Below are 21,109 nucleotides of genomic sequence, written 5' to 3'. Positions count from 1 at the left end.
ACAACACTGCAGATGTATGGCAAGTTTTATACAGGTAAAGCACGTGTAAAACTCCTCTTCCAAGTAACAGCTCAGTAATACAACCCTGCTCATTCGCAGCAAAGTCAGTGGAACTGCTATTAAGACACAACCCTTTGTATAAGTACTCTTTGCAAAATTAAACCACAGAAAAGAACAGTCAGGATTTATGTCCTGAAAACAATACTGTCATTTAGTAATAGTGGACAATGATATAAGCTCAGACATAGGCAGAAATATGGGTGGCAGGCAATTTCAATTTACAGTTTTGATTTATTTCTTCCTAAAGTCAGAAACAAGTCTTCTTATATGAGCCAGCTGGGTTTCCCCCTCCCACCCCCCCATCTCCTCAGTTTAGATATGAGAATGTGAGGGATGAAAGTACCCAACTGGAAAGGAGGGAGAACATGCTAGCTGATAGGAATGAATACGGAGAATAGTTTTGAAATATGACAAACAAGGCATTAGACACAGCACTTCTGGCCAAGGAACAATCTGGAAGCCTCTTTAAAGATTATAGATGCTTCATGCAAAAGCATCTTGGGATTCATTCACTCTTGGGAGAGGGACAGAACCAGCAACATTTAAAATACCTTCACAACAGCTGCAGCTGCCTGTAAATAAGAGAATGCTGCAATTTTGCAAATCTGCTAATTACCTGCAGATAAGAAAGGGAAGTTTGCTGCAGAGTCTCTTCCTCCTCACTACTCTCCCTGCTTCTCCCTTGTGCTCGTTTTCAGCTACTTGTTTTCAAGGAACAATACTTTTAGGAGGGTGAATTAGCCACAGCAGAAACTGTGTATAACGAAATGCAGTAACTGAAATTTTAAATTGCGTTAAAGCAGATGGAGAGAGAGTGCGAGACACTTGTTCACTGAAAAATTGTACCTTTGCCTTCTGTACACTATTAACAAATAGTGGCAAAAAATACACTGTTAATCAGTTCTTGCAAGCATCTATGCTCAGCATCTCACCCTAACTTCTGCTTCGCTTAAGGACAGACATTCAGTTCCTGAAAGCTATCAGAACAGTCTTTCCAGATCACTGAATTTCACTACATTTACCTACAATCTCATATTCTCAGGACAAACTTTTTGTCACAGGCTGAATATGTATTCTTGAAGTGTATATCTGCAGACAGCTAAAATGTTACAGCTGCATCATTCGCCTCTGCACTCAGACAAGCACTGAACAGATATCAACACAAAAGGTCAAGTAAATTCAGATGCATACCTTCAAGTACACCTACTGCTAGAAATCTTCCATAAAACAACTCTACCATTGGGTTCTTTGGCTTCTCTCCATCCCTGAAAATATGAACTATGTTACCGTAAGATCAAACACAAAGCCACGAGCCTCTACCAAACACAAGCAGAACATTTTGAATTCATTATGGAAATGCTGCTTATCTTACTTAGTGTACGTTAAGTTTTTGCTTTCTTCTAATGACAGCGATTGACTTACTTGAAGCGATAAAAATTATATTCTGAAAAATGAGTTTCTGAAGCATTTCATTCTGGGAGAAGTTATCTGATTCAAATTCAAAATAAAAATTCAACTGGTTAAATTGTACATGACCTTTGTAAAACTTCCTCCAAAACTCCAGAAACAATTACATATTCAAAAGGCAGTTTGCAGATGTTCACTTACACAAACAATGAGCATTTATCTTCCGAGAAGAGAAACAGGAGCAAGGTTTTGAAGTATTTAAACTGTGGTATTGAGAAACAAAACTGCATTCAAATGCAAAAAAGCCTAGCTGATTACTTACAATATCCGTCTTTACTATCTAGTTACTTTGGACTTCATTCAGCAAGATTTCCAAAATGAAATAAGGAGGTGGAAAAACACAATTCACAGAAAATCAAAAAGTAACAGCATATATGGAAAAATACCTTAACCGAAACAAGCTACAGAGTTGGTTCTGGTTCAATCATTCAGCGAGAAGTGGGTTTTTGGTTGTTTGGTTTGCTTTTTCTTATCATAATGTTCAATAGACAGGGTGAGGAAAAAAAATCTTACCTCTCTTCTTCAGCTTTAATCTGGAAGGCATCTTCTAACCAGTCTAATAATTTGTGTGTAAATTCACTAACATCTTGCTGTTGGAAAATATAAAATAATCAGTATACATTCACATAATAATAATGAAAAATAATGAAAATAATGAGGTGTCATCCTTCCAAGGTCAGCATAGCAGTATTTCCCCCTAAAAGAACTCCAAGCACAGTATATCAAAGACTACACCAAAACTATTTTTCATGGGTGGCTCTCAGAGCACATTAATTTTCTAGTACTCCTCACCCATTGCACTGTCCTGTGATCCTTAATATTTTGGCTCAGTTTTCACACTGTGGTAGTCCAAAGGCATTTTATGAATCACATTGTTCAAACCCTTTGGTATCTAACAAGTGGTGACTAGTATTACCTTCACAGAGCACTAAATTCAGCACGTTGTTGTAATTAAGTACTTTTACCACATAACCTCGTGTGGGAAGACTAAAGTATCTGAAAAAACATACTGTTTCTCACAAAACCATTTAGGCACACTCCCCAAATATGAGTATTGAGACTCTCCAAACCAATAACAAATAGTATACTTTGACTATACAGCCCTAGATGTACTACTTTCAGATCAGAAGAATAAACCTCATTCAAAAACTACTGACTTAGAAGATAAACTAAACCCTGAGAGCAAGTGTGTGCAACTATTAATAAAGTCTCAAAAATGAGGTTAGTTAGTTTACTTTGAGGTTTCTAAAATAATAGGAAGAAATGGATTACGGTAGGTATACTCTCTGGAATTAATATTTGTGTATAGAAGTGACTGTAAGAGATCAAGTAATATTAGAGAAGTTTCTTAGTTAGTATCTGGGGAAACTTTGGATTTTTGATTGTCCATTTTAAATATTTCCTATTACTCAAAGACCCTAAGAAAGCACGTTTAAACTTGAATGAAAATATATAATTACCTGCTGGGAATCATTTGATTTAAAAGCATCTTTAAGGATTTCAACCGCTCTAGATGGGTCAACATATTTTCTCTTTGAACCAACTAGAAGTGCAAACAGGTACCTCAATTCACGCATGAAAGGCAGATTCCTATGTTCCTGTATTTGAAGAAGAATTAAAAATATTTAACAAAATTGTAACAAAAATATACTTTATAGAAAAGTTACCAAATGAACTAAGCATACAGTTCAGCCCATCATCATAGAAATATGTAGGCTTACTTGCGGCACTACTAAGGTGGTGTTACATGCATTTTAATTATTAGTTTTACAAAATAAGATGGTTCTCTCAAATACTATCAAAATGAAGTTACATTTCAGAAACTGAAAGCTCTCTGAAACTGCATTTAGATATAGGTGTTTGACTTGAAATACGGCTGAATGGACAAGTGGTGACAGCACAGAGCTGTATTTAACACAGAACAGTTGCTCCCAAGACTTTCTACTCAGTATTACACACCCAGGGCCCACATTCTTATTTCTACTGGGCTGGTGTCCCCAATTCTGCATGTCGTTTGTCATCAAGCTTATTTGGAAGCCACTAATTAAATGAAAGCTGATGAAAACAACCAATAACCACTAACTTCGGAGACAGAGAGGCAAAAAAGAAGAGATACACTTTCCCTGAGAATTATCTATGGAATTTCAGTTTTATTAAAAAAAAAAAAAAAATAATAATAATAATAATGTTTCCCATGAGATCCTTTGTAGCATCTCACTATCAAGTATTAGCTATTCCTATATGAACCACACAAATCTGGCATAGTAGAAGTTAAGTAGGTGGGTTGGCTAAATGATGATGGGGTAAAATTATTTATAATCATTGTGTGCATCTGAAACTGAAGAGAAGAAAAATAATTTCCAAGAGGGATCCATTACTAAAAAACAATAAGAGTAACGAGATGAAATACAAGAAATAGCCTGTAGGCATTGTTTAATGGGAGAAAATTGAAAGAAAACAGCATACAGCCCTACCAGTTAGTATATTCAGAAAGGCTTTACAAAGCCTTAAGTAATACCCTCAAATAATTTCTACTAATTTTATTGAAACTGGTATCCCTTTATACCTCTAGCAGAACTGCCGTTGAGCCTACTCCATCCCTAGTACATTTTTAAATTTATTTTTCACTGAAGACTCTCCATTTACAAGGTATAAATGGATTATCATTTCTGTTGACAGAAGCAAGAGAAATAGTCTGTCTTCCTGTCTACCTATTTTCTTGAGTATAGCTCATGGAGAAAAGAGTTCTTTTTCTGGCTTCCAGAAGAGAAGCAAAGGAAATACTTCCTGCCTGTATAATGAAAAGCAAATAAACCGAAGCACAATCAGTCACATCGTAGATTAAACCACAAGTTCCAGTCTTTACAGCAGTTGTATCTCTCTCTTACTCCTGAGCAGGGAGTTGGCACATACTTGTGAAATTAAAAGCCGTGAAATACCCACTTGTATTTAGAACAACAAAATATCATTCAAATGCAGCACAGATGTCAGGTGCTGGTCAAACTGGTATTACTTGATGGTAAACTATCGCACATACTGATTAAAGAGCAGACTCGTTTAACCAATCCTATGGAATTATATACAGCATGCATAAAGCATTTTGTATATAATGTCTGTTTTACTTCGGTTTTAAAAACTACGTGTAGTGAAATGGGGTATGTTCCACATTATACCTAAAAACTATTACTACTCATGTAAATTCCCAAGAAGTTTTACTTGCTCTTCTAGCCTACCCTGCAAAACACCTACCAGTTATAACAACATTCACAGAATCCAAAACAGCTGAAGACATCATCTAATGCCACCTTAATTCAGCATTAAATCATCAAGACTAAGATTAGTCTTCTGTTTACATATTTCAAGCAACTTTAAACAATAAAATGAGGAAACAAATTGTGAAAGTGATTTTTCTTATTATTTTCATAAAGTGATCTACTAAAGATAAACAGAATTTCAAGTTTTAAATACAGATATTTCAATACTAGAGATTATCTGTTCATATGCATAATATAAATGATCGTCCACACAATACCCAACATCTCACCTTCCTTTTGTTAAATCCGAAGTACACAGGAAGTGAGCATTATTGTATTACAGAACTTAGCCAAATCTACAATACTAATTTGGCTAAGTTTTAGGCATACTTGTAGCTTTAGGATGAACAGCTGGTCACTGATTTCAGTAGCATTACTCAGAACAAGCATCTCTATAAAGCCTACAAAAGTTCTCTGAATCTAAAAAAAAATCTTTGTGGTGTTTTTTTCTGAGAAAACTGCTCAATGCATTAGTCACGATTAGACCAGAGTATGTAGGCACTACCACAGCAGACAGTAATTCTGACTAAACAAAGCCTAAAAACTTCAAGTAGCCACGAGCCAGTCCACAAGAAAATATATACAGGTCCACTAAGGACACGCGCGTAAGAACAAAAGGAATTAGTGAAGGCAACTGCAGCGCAGCCTAAGGCTCTCAGTTTTAAAGCTCACCGTATGTACAACAAAACAGGTTAAAAAAAAAAAAAAAAGAAAGAAAAAGAAAAATATCAATCTGGAAATAAAAATTGTATTAGAAGCTTACAATCTAAAATGTTCTGTATTTTATCACTTATCCTGCCTGCATAAACAATCTCTTAAGACACTGATGTAGGAACGATTATCATTAAAAAATGCTTCTAAAGCAACCTACATGTTTCATACATAGCAAACATTCATTACTGGTTGCTATCCCAGAATGGGGGCATAGCCATCACGCTGACACAGAGGGAAGGATGTGCTAACCTGTGGGCACAGGTAATCCACTTCCTGTGGTAATAAAAGTTTCTTGACAATATTGTCCAGACCAAATATCTACCTTGTTCAGCAAAACAGACCTGTTCATATGAGAGCATGAGGAAAGAGAATTCCAGGTCACTTGCTCCCAGTTAAGGAGTCGCACAATTGTTAACCTCGCTATATGTTGTAGGCAGCGTAACTTTCAGAGAGCAAACAGGCTGCCATAACTACACAGCACCATGTTTTGCTCTACAGAAGAAAGCAGAGTAAGAAACGAAGGAAGGAAAGCAAGTTTCAAAGGAGAGAGAGAGAGAAAAAAAAGATTTGAGACTAAGTATATGCCTGAGTTTGAATTCAAGAATAGCAAAGTCCAACTAGCTGAGGCAAGCAGGTTTTTAAAAAGTCAAAATTTATGCCAGTGACTTTCAGACAAAAATTTTTTACGTGCTAAATTATTAAATACTTGAATTCAATATATTGACTGGAAAGAACAAAAAGACTCCACCAGGCAATATTCCCTAAAGTACAACCACATGCTTTAATTTCAAATTGGGAGACTGTCATGATCTTAGCATTAAACTCTGCTTTCCACCCACTGGAAGAAGAAATGGATATAAATCAAGAAACTGAAAATCTGAGGTTATAAAAACCTGGTCTTTATTAGCAAAAAAAATTGATCCTAGCTCATGTCAGTAGCGTCCAGTATTTAACACTGGGTTTAAAAGCAAGCGAACAAAAAACCACACACCTAAATTAAGCCAAGATAGTTTTAAAACAAGTAAGCAGATAGAGGTAAATTCAAGGGCTTTTTTTTCTTTTTTTTTGGGGGGGGGGGGTCAACTGGCAGTATATATTACAACTTTAATTTAATCTATCTCTAGTAGTCTTCACTCCGTAAAGAAATGAAAACACTGTATTTGGGAGCATTCAAATTTAATTCTTGTATTTGGCAAAGTCCCAAATAGTGGAATGTTCCCTTTTCCTAAATTCTCCCCAAAATTTATTTCAACACAAATCCATGCTTTTTAGCAGAAGATAAGAGATATGAGTACACAGGTTTAATTATGTCATTCCATTCTGAAATTTAACATTAGATACAAGAGAGGATACAAACCATCGCCAGAAGTTCTTCCTAGTAGGCTTGTAGAAAGCAAGGCTCCTACCCAAATCTGTGTATGCTTGGCTGACGTCACACTATTTCACACAGCCTTAATGTTGTCTGCCATGGTCCGAATTTCTAAGAAATAGCACTTTGGAACTGCAAAATGCTTATGGCTGCTAGTGCCAATGCCTGAGCAAGAAGTTTTACAAAGACGACATCTTGATGTCATCTATATTGTACCACCTCTTAGATGTCAGCTACTTCTTAAGCCCTGAAACAAAGGCAAAGAACTCCAAGCACTTGCAGATGTTACTAGAACTAATTATGTGACAAATACCGAAATGCTGAGCAGAAAGTTAATCTAGACATTGAGAAGGAACTTCCGCTACATGGTACATTCCTAGAGGTTTCAAAAATGGACACTGGCTTCTCTGTATTTGTTTTCTTTTGCTTTTTTTTACTTAAAGCTCTTATTTTTGCTATTGAACATTCCAGTCAAACCTGAAGTGCCAAAAAGCTAAGAACAGGCTCACAACACACTCCGCTTTCTAAAATTTGAAAGAAAGGCACAAAAGGCAATAATCTAGTTTCTGGAGATGCCAAAATTCACTGCTCTCTAACTTGATAGAATCAGGGCATCAAATGTCTTCATGCTTCATACAGCCACGTCCTCTCCCCATCCCTCCTCTGCAGCTGTTCCATAACACACAATTCAAAGTACCCCCATGCATCCTTCCTCAGGAGGTATTCATGAAGGTAGAAAATTTGGCCTGTTTTGCCCCTCGGTCCGTGACCATTCCCCCCTCATTCATCTGAGGTCACAAGAAATCTGAGCCAAACCCTCCCCTCCACACACCCAATTCCACAGGAGTACCAGAATAAATATGGGAAAATTTATGCTTACAATCACCTCATGAAAAGGCCAAAAGAGACAAGCTAATAACAGAAAGTTTAATCTCAAATCACGAGCTGCAAGTAATTAACATCCCTCAGAAAACAACGAAGTGGCCAAGCCAACACAAACTACATTATTGGCAAAGCTATGCAGATCAAAAATATATGGGGTAACAGAAAAGCATGCCTGTAACTGCACAGTGTGAGAGGACTGGAATAAAACACAGTTGCTAATATGAATTACATTCACATTAGAAATGCTTTCTCACTACAGTCAGTACTGCCACAGCTGTGTCAGCAAAGCCCTTCCATTGGATCTGGTCTAAGCAGCAGAACTCTGATCAAACTCTAGATGTCTTAACACCCTCCTCTGTACTCTATTGTGAGACTAAAATGTTTTTTATACCAGATAAGTGATAGGAAGCTCAGAGAAATGTTAATTGGCACCTGTAAAATCTGTGCTACTTTGAAATAGAGAGCAGTGTAAAATTCAATTACAATAGAGAAATGCCCTTAACCACTAGAGAAGTTAGTTTCTAATTTTACCTTTTGGTTTCGGGGCAAATCTTGAGCATTTGCAGGAGCACTGAAATTCAAAACTAGTCTTCGAAACTCCAGCAGGTTAAATAATGACTGGGGGGGGAAAAAAAAAAAGTTTAAGCACTTCTGCAAGAAAAAATCTTCCCAAATGTGCCTTAGCAAAGTAAATGTAATGTTAAACATAAGCAATGCTAAAGTTTCATTTCAGAAGCTACATTATTTCACTTAAATTTGCTTAATGTATTTTCAATAAAGGACAATTATTTTTGCCAAGAAAACTGCATAATTAAAAAATACCTTATTTAAACTTAGTAATCACATAAATGAAGCATTGTAGATAAGTGGAATAAGTTACATTTTACAACAAGAATTCCATTAACTCTATAACTGTCAGTTTTAAAAACAAATTGAAATTAAAGCCTGCTTAGCCATGTAAAATAAATCTCATAGCCCCTTTATCATCTAATTCCTCAATGAAGAAGGTACATCTTTGTACATTCAGCTAAAATCCACTCACATTTATCTCTATTTTTTGCATTCTGTCCATTCCTCCCATTATTATAGGATCTGAATACTTTCCAACAGTGTAAGGAAACTGAATTAAGTATCTTTGCAAGTAAGTAACTGCTGTTATTCTCATTTTATAGACAATAAGGCAGGAAAACAGGTGTCTACAGGCACACCTATGAAGAACACCACAGTGTCATACACTGAACTACTGAAGCCAAAGAGCCTACAAGAACAAGAAGCTAGATAGCAAAAACTAAAATCCAAAGCAGTGGCTTGGAAATAAAGTCTTTGACTGCCACTTACATGACTGAACCATTGCTCTTCTGTAAGAGCAAGAACTGCCTATCTCTTGCTCAAGTTCAAGATCTAGCATTCCTTAAAGGTAATTTAGACTTAATACCGTTACTTTATTCCTGCAGACTGGCAATTAGACAAGGAAAGGATTGCAGAAATGGTCCCAAGTATTTTAAAGATGCTCATCATCACAGAAGCACATGAAAGATTTTCCCTTCTCTCCATTCCATTTGCTTTTACAATCTATAACTATTTATAATTTATAAATAACTTTCTTTTCCTGATCACATATTAGCTATTTATTTTGGAAAGGGAGAGCTTGCCTACCCTGGCAATATGCTTTGATCCTTCAACTTGTCCTATACAGGTAAAAACTTAAGACTTCACAGACCACAACAGATTTAATAGGGTTTCAGCTCCATAGTGCCAAGAAAGCAAAACTCAAATTGTAAAGGGGCACTAGGTTTATTCTAAAAATACAGAACACTTAAAGGTGGAAAAAAGATCCATTTGTTATAAGTTGCAGCATTCATGACTCTCCTCAGAAAAGAGCCTTTTCCAAGTTTGACCTCTTCCCATACTCCAAAGTACAGCATCTCTAACAAAAATCCAGACAACCAAAGCTGTCTTATCTAACATTTTTGGATGTAAAAAGAACACACCTACAAAAACACCAACCAGAAAAGACCATCTCAACCTCCTTAAATCAACACAGACAGTCAAGTAGAGAAACTTTTCTTTCTGCTTTGCTGTTCAAACTGCAGGTTCTCCTTTTATCCTTCCTTGCAGAGAAGAAGGATCAAAACACTGAGGCCTTTGTTTAAAGAGTAGAAAATGTTAATATTTAATTCATGTGTTATTCTAGAAGTTCAAGCTAATTGAAGTTATGTCTTATGATGTAACAGCATTCCACCAATGGGCTTTTCATCAAGTAAAACATAGCAATGTCTTACACACAAAATAAACTAGCTGATGATATATAATGTCCAAAGACTGGCTTCTCTCCAGGACTAATCCAAGTGCCATCAGTGCCAAGCCACTGAACTGGCCAATTTCATAATATACACAAATTAAGTACAGAAAAATGTCCAGAAGTTTATGATTTTCACTCAGCATTCAGTCCACACATTTTTCAGAACAGCCACATTTCTTTAATCTGTAATTTTAAGATGTGAATATGGAACTTCATACTACTGAGCTGAACTTCTACTTTTTCTGCCACAGAAAATAAGTAGAGGATTGTTTGATACACTCCTTTCAACCCCTTCATTCTACTCAAAATTTCTAAATCAATATGTTATTAACCTTCTCAAAAATTAAATTGAGTTTTACAGTATATTAATTTGTAGATCACACTGTCAGCCACATTTAATCACAGGAACAGTATTTTACCATACACACAGTCATACTGAGAGATATCTGAATGCTCAGAGTAATGCACTGCCAGCAATACCATCAGGACAGTATTGTTTGTAGTTACTGTCTGCTGAGCTATATCAACTTCAGAAAGTTTGTCTCTTCATGAGAAAAGAAGCGCATGTGAAGAGAGGATTTCACAGATTATTAGAAATCAGATACTAGCGTGTAAATAAGTATCCAACAAGTGTGTGTACGAGGCCAATCACTTTTTTCAAACAATTAAGAAAGGAGGAGAGAACGAAGGCGAAAACATCATGGCCCAACCATAGGACAATTCAGCTCAGAAAGGACCTCAGGACTTCATCCAGTCCAACCTCCTGCTCAAAAGCAGGGTCAGCTACCAGAGCAGACCCGCCTGATCACGGCTTGGCCAGTCGCGTCTTGAAGACCTCCAAGGACAGAGGCACAACAACGTTGCGGAGCAACCTGCTCCGCTGCTTGACTGTCTTCAGCATGAGAAAGCTTCCCCCGACAGACACTACGAGCTTCCTTTATCTCAGCTCACACCTACTGTCTCACATCCTCTCAACATGTATCACTGTGAAAAACCCAGCTGCATCCTCTCAGTGACTGCCCCGTAGGTACAGGCAGGCAGCTGTTGGGTCCCACCCAAAGTCCTCTCTTCTCCAGGATGAACAACCCTTGGGCCCTCAGCCTCTCCTCACAGCTCAAGTGCTCCAGCCCTGGCCATCTTCATGGCCCTCCGCTGAACTCACTCTATCAGTGTCTTTCTTGCAGCAGGAGGCCCAAAACTCCCCTCCATCTACCAGCTGTGCTCCTAGCCACACAGCCCAGGACACTGCTGGCTGTCTTTGCGACCAGTGCCCACTGTGGGCTCACGCTCAGCTTGCTGTTGCTGTTGGCCCAGACCCCTTGGGCCTTCCCAGCAGAGCTGCTCCCCAACCAGTCAGTTCCTAGCTGGTATCACTGCAAGGGGGTCTCCCTTCCCAGGGACAATATTTCACTTTTGTCTTTGTTGATATTCATAAGGCTCCTGTCAGTCCATTCCTCCAGCTTGTCCAGTTTCCTCTGAGTGGCAGCTCTGCCTTCAAGGGTATTGACTGGTTCCCCCCAATTTGGTGTTATCTGGAAACTTGACGAGCATGAACTGCATCACCTTTTCCATGTCACTCAAAGATGTTAATAGAGGTCACAGGACAGACCCCTGTGGTACTCCACTCGTTACTGCCCTCCAGGTAAAGAATGACCCATTAATCACTATCCCCTGAACCCGATCATCCAAGAAGTTTTTTTATCTATCTAGTTGTTCACACTTCCACACCATGACATTCTGATCAGTACACAAGAACATTGGAGGATACTGTCAAAAGCCTTGCTCAAGTGAGAGTAAATGACACCCACAAATCCTAGACATTTCATGATAGAAGGGTATCAAGTTAGTCAGGCACAATTCGCCCTTTGCAAATCCCTATTGGTTATTCCTTATCACCTTCTCCTTCCTCATGTGCTCATGAAATGTTTTCTTGCTCCATGATTTTCCTTCCAGGAACCAAATCAAGGCCACTCAGCCTGTAGCTCCCCAGGTTGGCCTTCTCCAGTTACCTGAAACCTTCCCAACTCTCCATGACCTTTTAAAAGATGATAGAAAACAATCTTGAAAAGACTCTCAGCACCACTGGATGCAGCCCAACAAATCCCATAGACTTATATGTGTCAAGTTCTCTCAAATAATCTCTGTCTCAATCCTCATCCATGGTTCCTCTCCCCCTTGAAGCATATCTCTATCTGCAAACATGGGTATGGGAGACCTCACTGAAGACGACAGAGGCAAAGAAGGCATTGAGCCTTATTTGAATCCACTGTCACTAAATCACCTGCTCTATTCAACAGCAAGCCCATGTTCTCCTTGCTCAGTCCTTTTATTACTAGTAAAGCAGTAAAAGCTCTTCTTGTTGCCCTTGATGCCCCTTGCAAGCCTCAACCCCAGCTGAGCTCCTGCTTTCCTAACACCATACCTTCATGTCCAGGCAGTGTCTCTACACTGCTCCTCAGCAGCCCATCCATGCATTTCCACAACCTGCCCACTACCTGCCTTGTTTGCCTCATTAAGCTGCCAGAAAATTGATAATTTTTGCTGTTTTTTTTCTTGCTAGTTTAACAATGGCTTACCAAGCAGACAGATGAGCACTGTAGTCATGAAATGGGTGGAATCACAGCAGTACCAACTTATATCAATGCAAATTATCATGAAAAGCAATAATTTTTCAGGCTACCTGCCTCCCATTATACAAAAACAAAACAAAAACAAAAAACAACAAAAAATACCCCACAAAACCAAAAAAAACAGTATCAGTTTCAGGCGTTCAAGCTAACTGTGCTGAAGGGCAACAGACATACTGCGGCTTTTACCTGCTACAGGAGGTAAAGACATAGACATATTTTCTACCATGCTGCAGAAAACAAGGTAGAATGCTAATTTCAAAAAGAGAAGATACTAAAAATATTAATTTCTCTGAGTGATGCCTATCCTCACTATATTTTGTAAGATATGTGAAATGTGATCCTGATCACTGATCCAGTATTTAATGCCTCACAGAGACGAAACAGTTTCAGAATACAGGCAGCCTCAACTTCACTTAAGATATCTTACCTGCCTTTTCCCCTCTGAATGTCTAGGATAATCAAATATAAGGACCCTGGCAGAATTTAGGTTGCCTAAACATAGGAATACTTCTTAACATTGATGTACTGTGATGCTGCGTTAATACAACAAGTATGAAAACTAGTCAGCATATTAAACCCATAGAAATATGGTATATAACAGATCATTAACAGCTGCCAACAGAGTATTAAAATAGTAAACGTATTGACATTAACAATAATTTCAGAGTAGGAACACTCTTCTGCATCCAGATAAAAGCTGATCTATCAAGCTGTTGGGTTATAGCATTAGACAGGCACTCTGAGAGATTCTTGCAAGTTTTCTAAGTACAGGGCAGTAAAAACAGTTGTTTCAGTGACAAATGTATGAATGTATTTTATTTGGCAAGCAATTTTCTATGTTTCCATCTTTAGAGAACAAAGAAAATCCTTTTGAGTAAGAATTGGTGAATTTTCAACACTGATTACCTTTCTAAAAGGTTACATGAAAAAGACAATTTGATAAGATAAGCAGTGCAACATCTATCCATTGACTTTGTAAAGACTAAGCTCAGAAGGCAGAAATGACTTTAAAATTGTTCTTTGAGACTCGTATAAAGTCATTTCGACTACTAGTTCTAAACCAATCAGCAAGATGCCCAAAACATTCTCATTTGGCAAGAAATCAACTATGATGTTCAGGTACAATGAATGCAATTCAAACAATGTTATAATGCCTGCAGAAAACCCAAACCCCTAAGGTGATAAGTAAGAAGAAATATCTTGGTTACAAATGAAGCCTAGCAATCAAAATAGTACATACATGCTGGCAGACAGCTGGAACAACACTGGCACAGTGTGAAACGTGGTCATCATTTAGGGTTCTCTTCCTTTTTCACAAGAGCAGCCCCAAGAAAATCTACATAATTGCCATTCTTGTGGCATGCTAGTTTGTAGGGTTCCTTTTACCAAAGCGAACTGGTAATGGTTAACAATGGACAGGAATGCCACTGCTAGTGTAGATGAGCATGACAATACCGATCTGTCAGCAGCAGAAAAAGACAAGGAGTCTGTCCAATCTAGTGCCAAGGCTTGAGATTTAACAGGAGAAAAACATGAAGACTCGCTTGAATATTGGCAAGAACAATTTAGTGAGGACTTAATTTGGCTAGAAACCAAAATCTAAAGCTATCTTTTTAGTACCACTTGAAAGCAACTTTTAGTAAGGGGGGAAAGCAAAGCATGGATTCCTACAGAGCTCTTAAATGAACATCAGGTACTGGCATTAAAGTAATACGTGATCCTGTATAAGCAGGAAGCTTATATATGCATTACAACATTGCAACATCCATTCACCACATGTACTTAAGCCATCTTGGGCCTTTTATGCATGTCCAGTCTCATAATTATTCTGATTTTAAAGCCACAAAGCAGAGACCATATCTACTTTCATTTTGTATAGTAAGCATAGAGCAGTCTTAAAAAATGCATACGTTATTATTGTTCTAAAAATAATGAGCAGAAATAGAGCTTTGCCTATTTCACTAAGTGTAGTACTTGGAATAGAGTGCCTCTACTAACATGGCAAATTAGACTCACATTCTTACTTCACTTTAGCAACAATATCAACATTTTACCGTACACAGAGCTAGTTTTAGTAAACAGTCATTAGGGTTAGCTTCCGTATTCATGCTGATAGTCTTAACCAAAGGAAATACAGAATGGTACAGACCATAGGCCAAACTCTGCACACATTAGCAGATAAACTTTCCATTAGCATTAAGAATTTCAAATTTATTATTTACCAATATTTGCATTATTAAGGGTTCAAAAATAAAGTACTCCAAAATACTGGACTTAACTTTATTAGTGACTTAACACACCTGCAAACCTCAGACTAAGTATCAGTGTCCAGAAAAGTGCACACACACAAAAAAAGCAACCTCACTAGCAACTAAGTCCACTTCTGTCCATCCCCCGAGCCTTTTGGGCTTTCTATCATTAATTCGTCCCCTCTTGCCTCTCTCTCTTGTCTTTAAGGTCTTCCCCACCTTTTCCTTTCAATGGTCTATTTTACCTTTTAGTTCATATTCTTGATCCTGCTCTTCCAACACTAAAAGCCCGTGAAGTGGCTATTTGCTGCCATTGCATTGTCCGCTCTGCTCACACACTACGCTCCTTTCCACCCAGCACCTACTTGTGCGTGTCCTATTCATGGTAAGTGGTAAGTCCTCTTTATCAGAATAGAGGCTAATAACTGGCATTAAATACAGTCATCAGACCTATATTTAAGCCTACACATACGTCATACAGTGTTAAAAGACAGTCAGCAAGTATAATACTATATGAATTCTTCCCATGTAACAAACAAACTAAAAGGAAATTGACTGCTATACTTATCGGCATTATTATTCTTTATAAGATTAAATGAATTTTACATAAAATGTACAATACAATTCAAGTAACATGACTATAGAAAATTTTAGATATATTTTTAATATGCATATAGTAAGCCTGCATATTGTCTTTCACCTCCTAGGGAAAAGGACCTTAGGAAAACAAGGAAATCACCCAAATCATATTCCTGATATTGCCTCTTCCCCCTTGAAAACTTGGCACAGTCAAAATGTTTCCTGAAAATCCTCACATTCTTTAGAAGGTTGTGTGGAAGGAGGAGAGAAGGGAAGAAAGGCAAACAGCTTAAAACCTGGGACTTCAGCAAGCTCTTGTTCAAACTTACTTGTGAAAGTACAGAGGAGTCTTTTCTCCCTCCTCCTCTCTAAAGCAAAGCTCCTACAGACTGTTATGGCACATGGTACGGCTCATGTTAGAATTTGTGCAGAACAACCCCATGTACATAGTGATAAAGGTCAGGAAAATGTTTAGCATTTTCTAAAGTCACAGAGGGAGATTCAATTGCAGCTCCTAAAAGCTTTGAAAAGTCTCTCGAAAAGCACATTTTTATTCATGAACAAGTCAACAATTCAGCATTCCACACTGGTAAAAACCAAAGTATAAAATGCAGTTTTAAGCTGTCATGTTTCGTTTTTCCGAAAGGCTTAGGTGTAACATGGAAGAAGATGGAAAACAGCTTTCACACTTCTTGATCTAGAAAGTCAAACTGACTTAGCAGACTTAGGTTAAGTCAACAATTTTAAATAAACAGTTCACTATGGTATTACCAGTCTGCTTTAAGAGAACACTTACTGGTTTATAGCAACAAACTCAGAACATTACTATAATGCAGAAGGCAGATAAGCATGATCTGAGATGCTTCCAAAAGAATTCACTTTATTCTTGTGTCTTGGCACATACTAGCATATGCCATCCAACTACTCTTCTATTACATGCTCAAAGCTAGAAAAAAAAAATTGTGTTAGGACATAAAATAGCAGCCAACATCTCCTTACATGGTTAAAGTTTTCATGTTTTTGCCTAAATACATGAGACTTATGAAAGAAGTTTGTGGCATAACTTTAAATAGGATGCCTAAACAATTTAATGATTTCATGTCCTATTAAACCTAAAAAATGGCATGTAAAATCAAAACTCAACACTTATATTCTGTATCCTGTATTTTAATTAAATGAGCAATCATGTTATTAGTCAAAGCTAAAGCCATCATCCGTTAAAGCTTTCTAACCCTTCAAAATTGAAGTTTCACGAGATTATGTACAACTAAATATAAGGTAATTGTTTAAAAACTTACAGGAGCAACCAGAAGAACTAGAGCCTGTAAGGGACAACACAAAGAAGGAGGAGGAATATCCCATCAAAAAAGATTAAAAGATGGCAGAACTTGGCAGAAGTGACAGGTAGCTCTTTACTCAACATGGAGATGGAGGGAAGGAGGGATGGAAGGAGAGACTAGTTTTCCAACTTCATTACTCCTCTCTCCATGAAACCGTTTAGATCGGTTTATATTATATCCTCCCTCCCCCCAAGCTGTTCCACAAAGAAAGTAGCAGAAAGAAAATACTCTAGCAATGACTATTACTCAACCAGAGATTGCACCCTGGATCGTCTTGACCATCCAATCTTCCATTACACATCCAGGGAAGCAAGGGAATCATGTACAATCTATGTATACACTACTACTTAATACCAAATAGCCTATTATTGATGAACTCATTGGCTGCATCATCCATCATGATCCCTTTAATTCAACATGACAAATCGGAAAAACAAAACAATGCAAAAGTTAGATTCTTGTCATAAACTGCTTCAAAGACAGTAAGAACAATCGCTGAGCCACCAATATAGGAAGGAAATACTTCATTCTCCTCTGTCAAGCTGGCCTTCTTCCTCTCAAAACTAAAAGCTTACGATCAGATCAGATCCTAACCCCAAAGATGACATCAGGAAAGCAAGAAGGTTGTCCCAAACACAAAGCAACAGAGTCAAATGCCAGAGGTGGCATCAGGGTCTCAAAAAATAAAGGTTAAAGAACAGCCATGGAGAATTATGCTCGTAAGACTGTAGTTTGTTAATCCTTTGCTCCGTATGCCATGCACCACTAGGTAAAAAAAGATTTAAAACGTCTCATTTTTGAGTGACTAACCAGACTCTGTTAGACTTGTGGAGAAAAGAGCATGTAGATGCCTCACCCCATTTGTCCTGATGGGATAGCTCATTTGGTAAAGTGGGGAGCTACAACCCAGAGAAGCTCTTACGAAGCTGTAAGACACAGCAAAAAGCTGCAGCTGGTACTTTGGTATGGGATGGGATGAGGAAGAAAAGAGCAGTATTTATGGTACAATTTTCCTGTGATTCCCCATATATTCTTTCTTCCCTCTATCAGACCATGATCTTAGTGCACTGAGCAGACTGCATTTGCTAAATGACCAAGTATTCAGTATCTGCCACCACACCTTTTTCAAGATACTGGCAAAGGCATTACTTTCTGTACTTTGCTGAAATGCTACTTGGAACTCAGAAGGCTAAAGTTATTGTTGTGCAATATCTCAAGTAAAACACCTTGGAGACAACTTGCACAAGTAGCAAGCCTACAAACAACGCCAAGAGACACTCGTTAGTGCATCTCTGTCCTGCGAATTACAGTCCTTAAGTCCTGCAAACACCTAATTCTTATTCAATTTGACATGGAAAAGCTGCTTAACAAGCTCAGTAACTCTACTATTTAGAAATCATTTTCAGACCCAAGTTTCAGATTATAAACTCTAAAAAACAGGGAAATTTGTGAAGCTGTCTTTCACAAAAGAACCACAGAAATCTACTGCAAAATGTAAGTAAAAACACTGGGTAGTATATTCATGTTTTGTTTCTTTTAAGGACTTGATAAGTTCTACTTCAAGAGCAGAAAGAGCAGATACACACACTTAGAATGAGAATTAGAAAAAAAATCCCAAACTTCTGGAAATATTCTAGTACCTCAAGTTTTAGGGATCCCTTTATAAAAATGAATTTACATAAACAGTTGCAAAACATGTATGGATGATCTTCTTTCAAAAATTTTGGTTTATTAAAGGATCTAGAGGAGGGAAACAAATCCTTGAAGGACTTGATTCTTTTCTTGGCAGATAAGCAAAGAGCTAACACGCTTTATCAAAGCTTTGTTTGGACATATTTACTCATGGACTCAGTTTTAAACTCAGTTTATTATTGAGTCAAAAGCCTTCAACAACAGGAAGTATTTTTAAAAGTCATGTTGGGTAAAAATATAACTGCTGACTCTAATGATGCTGCGTATAACTGTTGTAAGCAAAATTTTTTTCAGAGCTATCTGAAGAGAGACTCCTTCCCTTCAAAAGGGGATGTCTTCCATGTGTGTATTTCTTTAGCACACAAATACAGATAAAAAGATAGTATTTCAATAAACGGTTGCATCTTGTTAGAGTTTGCTGTCACTCACAGCAGATGGATCTTTAGGAATTTCATGCTCTTAACACAATTGTCAAGTTAGATGCATCTACATAAGTTGGCTAATTGGTCGCATTAAAAAAAAAAACATGCACTACATAGGAAAACTGTTAAAATGTTGAAAGTATGCATTTTTAAACAAGTACTCCCTAACATATATTGAAGACTTCCTTTACAATTTTGTTTTAATTATATTACACAAAATATTATTGTGACTGACAGAGGTCAACAATATCTAAACATTAACTTCAGTGATACGCAAAGCTGCAAGGAAAGCTTGAAAATACTTCTACACAGTCAATGCAACCCAAGGAGTCAATCTGCCCTGTGGATAAATAAGTATGATATTAGCTAATGCTCTAAATTAACATGCATTAAATTTCCTGGGACAGTTGTTTGGAACATAAGTCTTCCTGGCTGGCAGACAATATTAATAATCTAAATTTTCAACCAACTAAAGCTATAAATCTTTAAATGGTTTACTTGAATTACATTTTATAGACCTAAATATGGAAGTTTAATTATCTTTTTGGGTCAAAGCACTGCAATTCCAAATGTCACAGATTTTCACATAATACGGGTGATGATCATAAGAACTGGCTAGTCCTCTTTATAATCCACCTTCAAGGTATAAAGTTGCACGTTGGGTATAAATAACATGAGATCATAGGTCTAGCATAGATTTTTGTATTCCCTAGCCTGTTCTTTATCTCTATGACTAATTAATTAAAACTCAAGTTCCCTGGAAAACATTTCTTGAAATATTTGCAGTTTCCTATCAATAATTAATTCTGTTTACAGAAATACACACATAAAATCCGTTATCTTGAGATTCTGGAAGGACTTCGGAATGAGAAAGCTGATTACAGAACAACAACAAAAAAGGTAAAACACTAAGTCAAAATAACTCTACAAAGTTATGCCTTCATGGAAATAAGATCTGCTTCTACACTAGCACCAAGACAGCGTATCTGCTATTGGAACAAAGCTATGCATGCGAGGGAATCAGGAAAGAAAGAGAGGTGAACAAGGAAAATATTAAAAGATCTCAAGAAAACATAAAATTCAAGCATCTGTATAATTTGATAATTTGCTATACACTGAAAGGAAAGAGGCCTAGGAATGTGAAACCTTAGATGGGAAGGCAGGTGGCAGGCAGAACAAATACAGAAGTAAAAGTCTTTCGGTTTCATTACCTAAAGCGTTACCTGTAACTACAGGTAGGTAAATTCTGCCTTAAGAAAAACATGCAGTCCTTTGAAGAAGTCAAAAAAACCATGGATAACAGCAATCCAATTTATACAGTCTACTTAGATTTCAAAATGACTTCTGAAGAAGTCATTCAACAAAGGCTCTTAACTGAACTAAGCAGCCATCAGATAAGATGGAGGTCATAGCACCAATAAATAGCTAAGTAAAAAGAAAGAAACAAAGGGCAGAAGTAAATGGTCTATTCCTGTCTGAAGAGTTGTTACTGCAAATTTACAAGGTCTGTGCTGCAGACTGCGCTGGTGAGCATATTCATAAGTGATCTGGAGAAGACAGTTAGCGTCAAGATGACCAGGTTTGCTCAGTTAAGATATTCAAGGTAATAAAGGCAAGAGACAATGAAGAATTGACAGAAGGATCACATGGTGTGGAGTGACTGTGTAATAAAATAAAATTCAACACAAGTAAGTGTAAAGTGATGTACGTAGTGGAAAACAACCCTAAACTGTATAGAAGAGGATGGGCTCCAAGCCAATTATTGTTACTGAAGTAAGACAGATTTATGACAAATAGTTCCATAAAGGTATCTGTTCAGTGCTTGGCAGTAGTCAAAAGGCAAAGCTCAAAAGGGACCTCAGGACTTCATCCAGTCCAACCTCCTGCTCAAAAGCAGGGTCAGCTACCAGAGCAGACCCGCCTGATCACGGCTTGGCCAGTCGCGTCTTGAAGACCTCCAAGGACAAAGGCACAACAACGTTGCGGAGCAACCTGCTCCACTGCTTGACTGTCTTCAGCATGAGAAAGCTTCCCCCGACAGACACTACGAGCTTCCTTTATCTCAGCTCACACCTACTGTCTCACA

The 21,109-nt window shown here is 37.6% G+C and overlaps 1 protein-coding gene across 7 annotated transcripts in view; it reads right to left on the bottom strand.

Annotated features, from left to right (window-relative positions):
* Positions 1 to 21,109, bottom strand: part of USP25 (ubiquitin specific peptidase 25) — a 97,107-nt gene that overhangs the window by 34,628 nt on the left and 41,370 nt on the right. For 6 of the 7 annotated variants that reach the window (XM_064523509.1, XM_064523490.1, XM_064523499.1 and 3 more), the window contains 4 exons: positions 8,341 to 8,427; positions 2,988 to 3,125; positions 2,041 to 2,117; positions 1,252 to 1,325 (listed from right to left, as the gene is read on the bottom strand). In XM_064523509.1, coding sequence (XP_064379579.1) covers positions 1,252 to 1,325; positions 2,041 to 2,117; positions 2,988 to 3,125; positions 8,341 to 8,427 — 376 coding nt within the window. The remainder of the gene's footprint in view (positions 1 to 1,251; positions 1,326 to 2,040; positions 2,118 to 2,987; positions 3,126 to 8,340; positions 8,428 to 21,109) is intronic. The other variant, XM_064523493.1, reaches the window with a different exon arrangement.

Source organism: Dromaius novaehollandiae, chromosome 1, assembly GCF_036370855.1.
Source record: "Dromaius novaehollandiae isolate bDroNov1 chromosome 1, bDroNov1.hap1, whole genome shotgun sequence".
Lineage (NCBI taxonomy): Eukaryota > Metazoa > Chordata > Aves > Casuariiformes > Dromaiidae > Dromaius > Dromaius novaehollandiae.
This window is presented reverse-complemented; position numbering and strand designations above follow the sequence as displayed.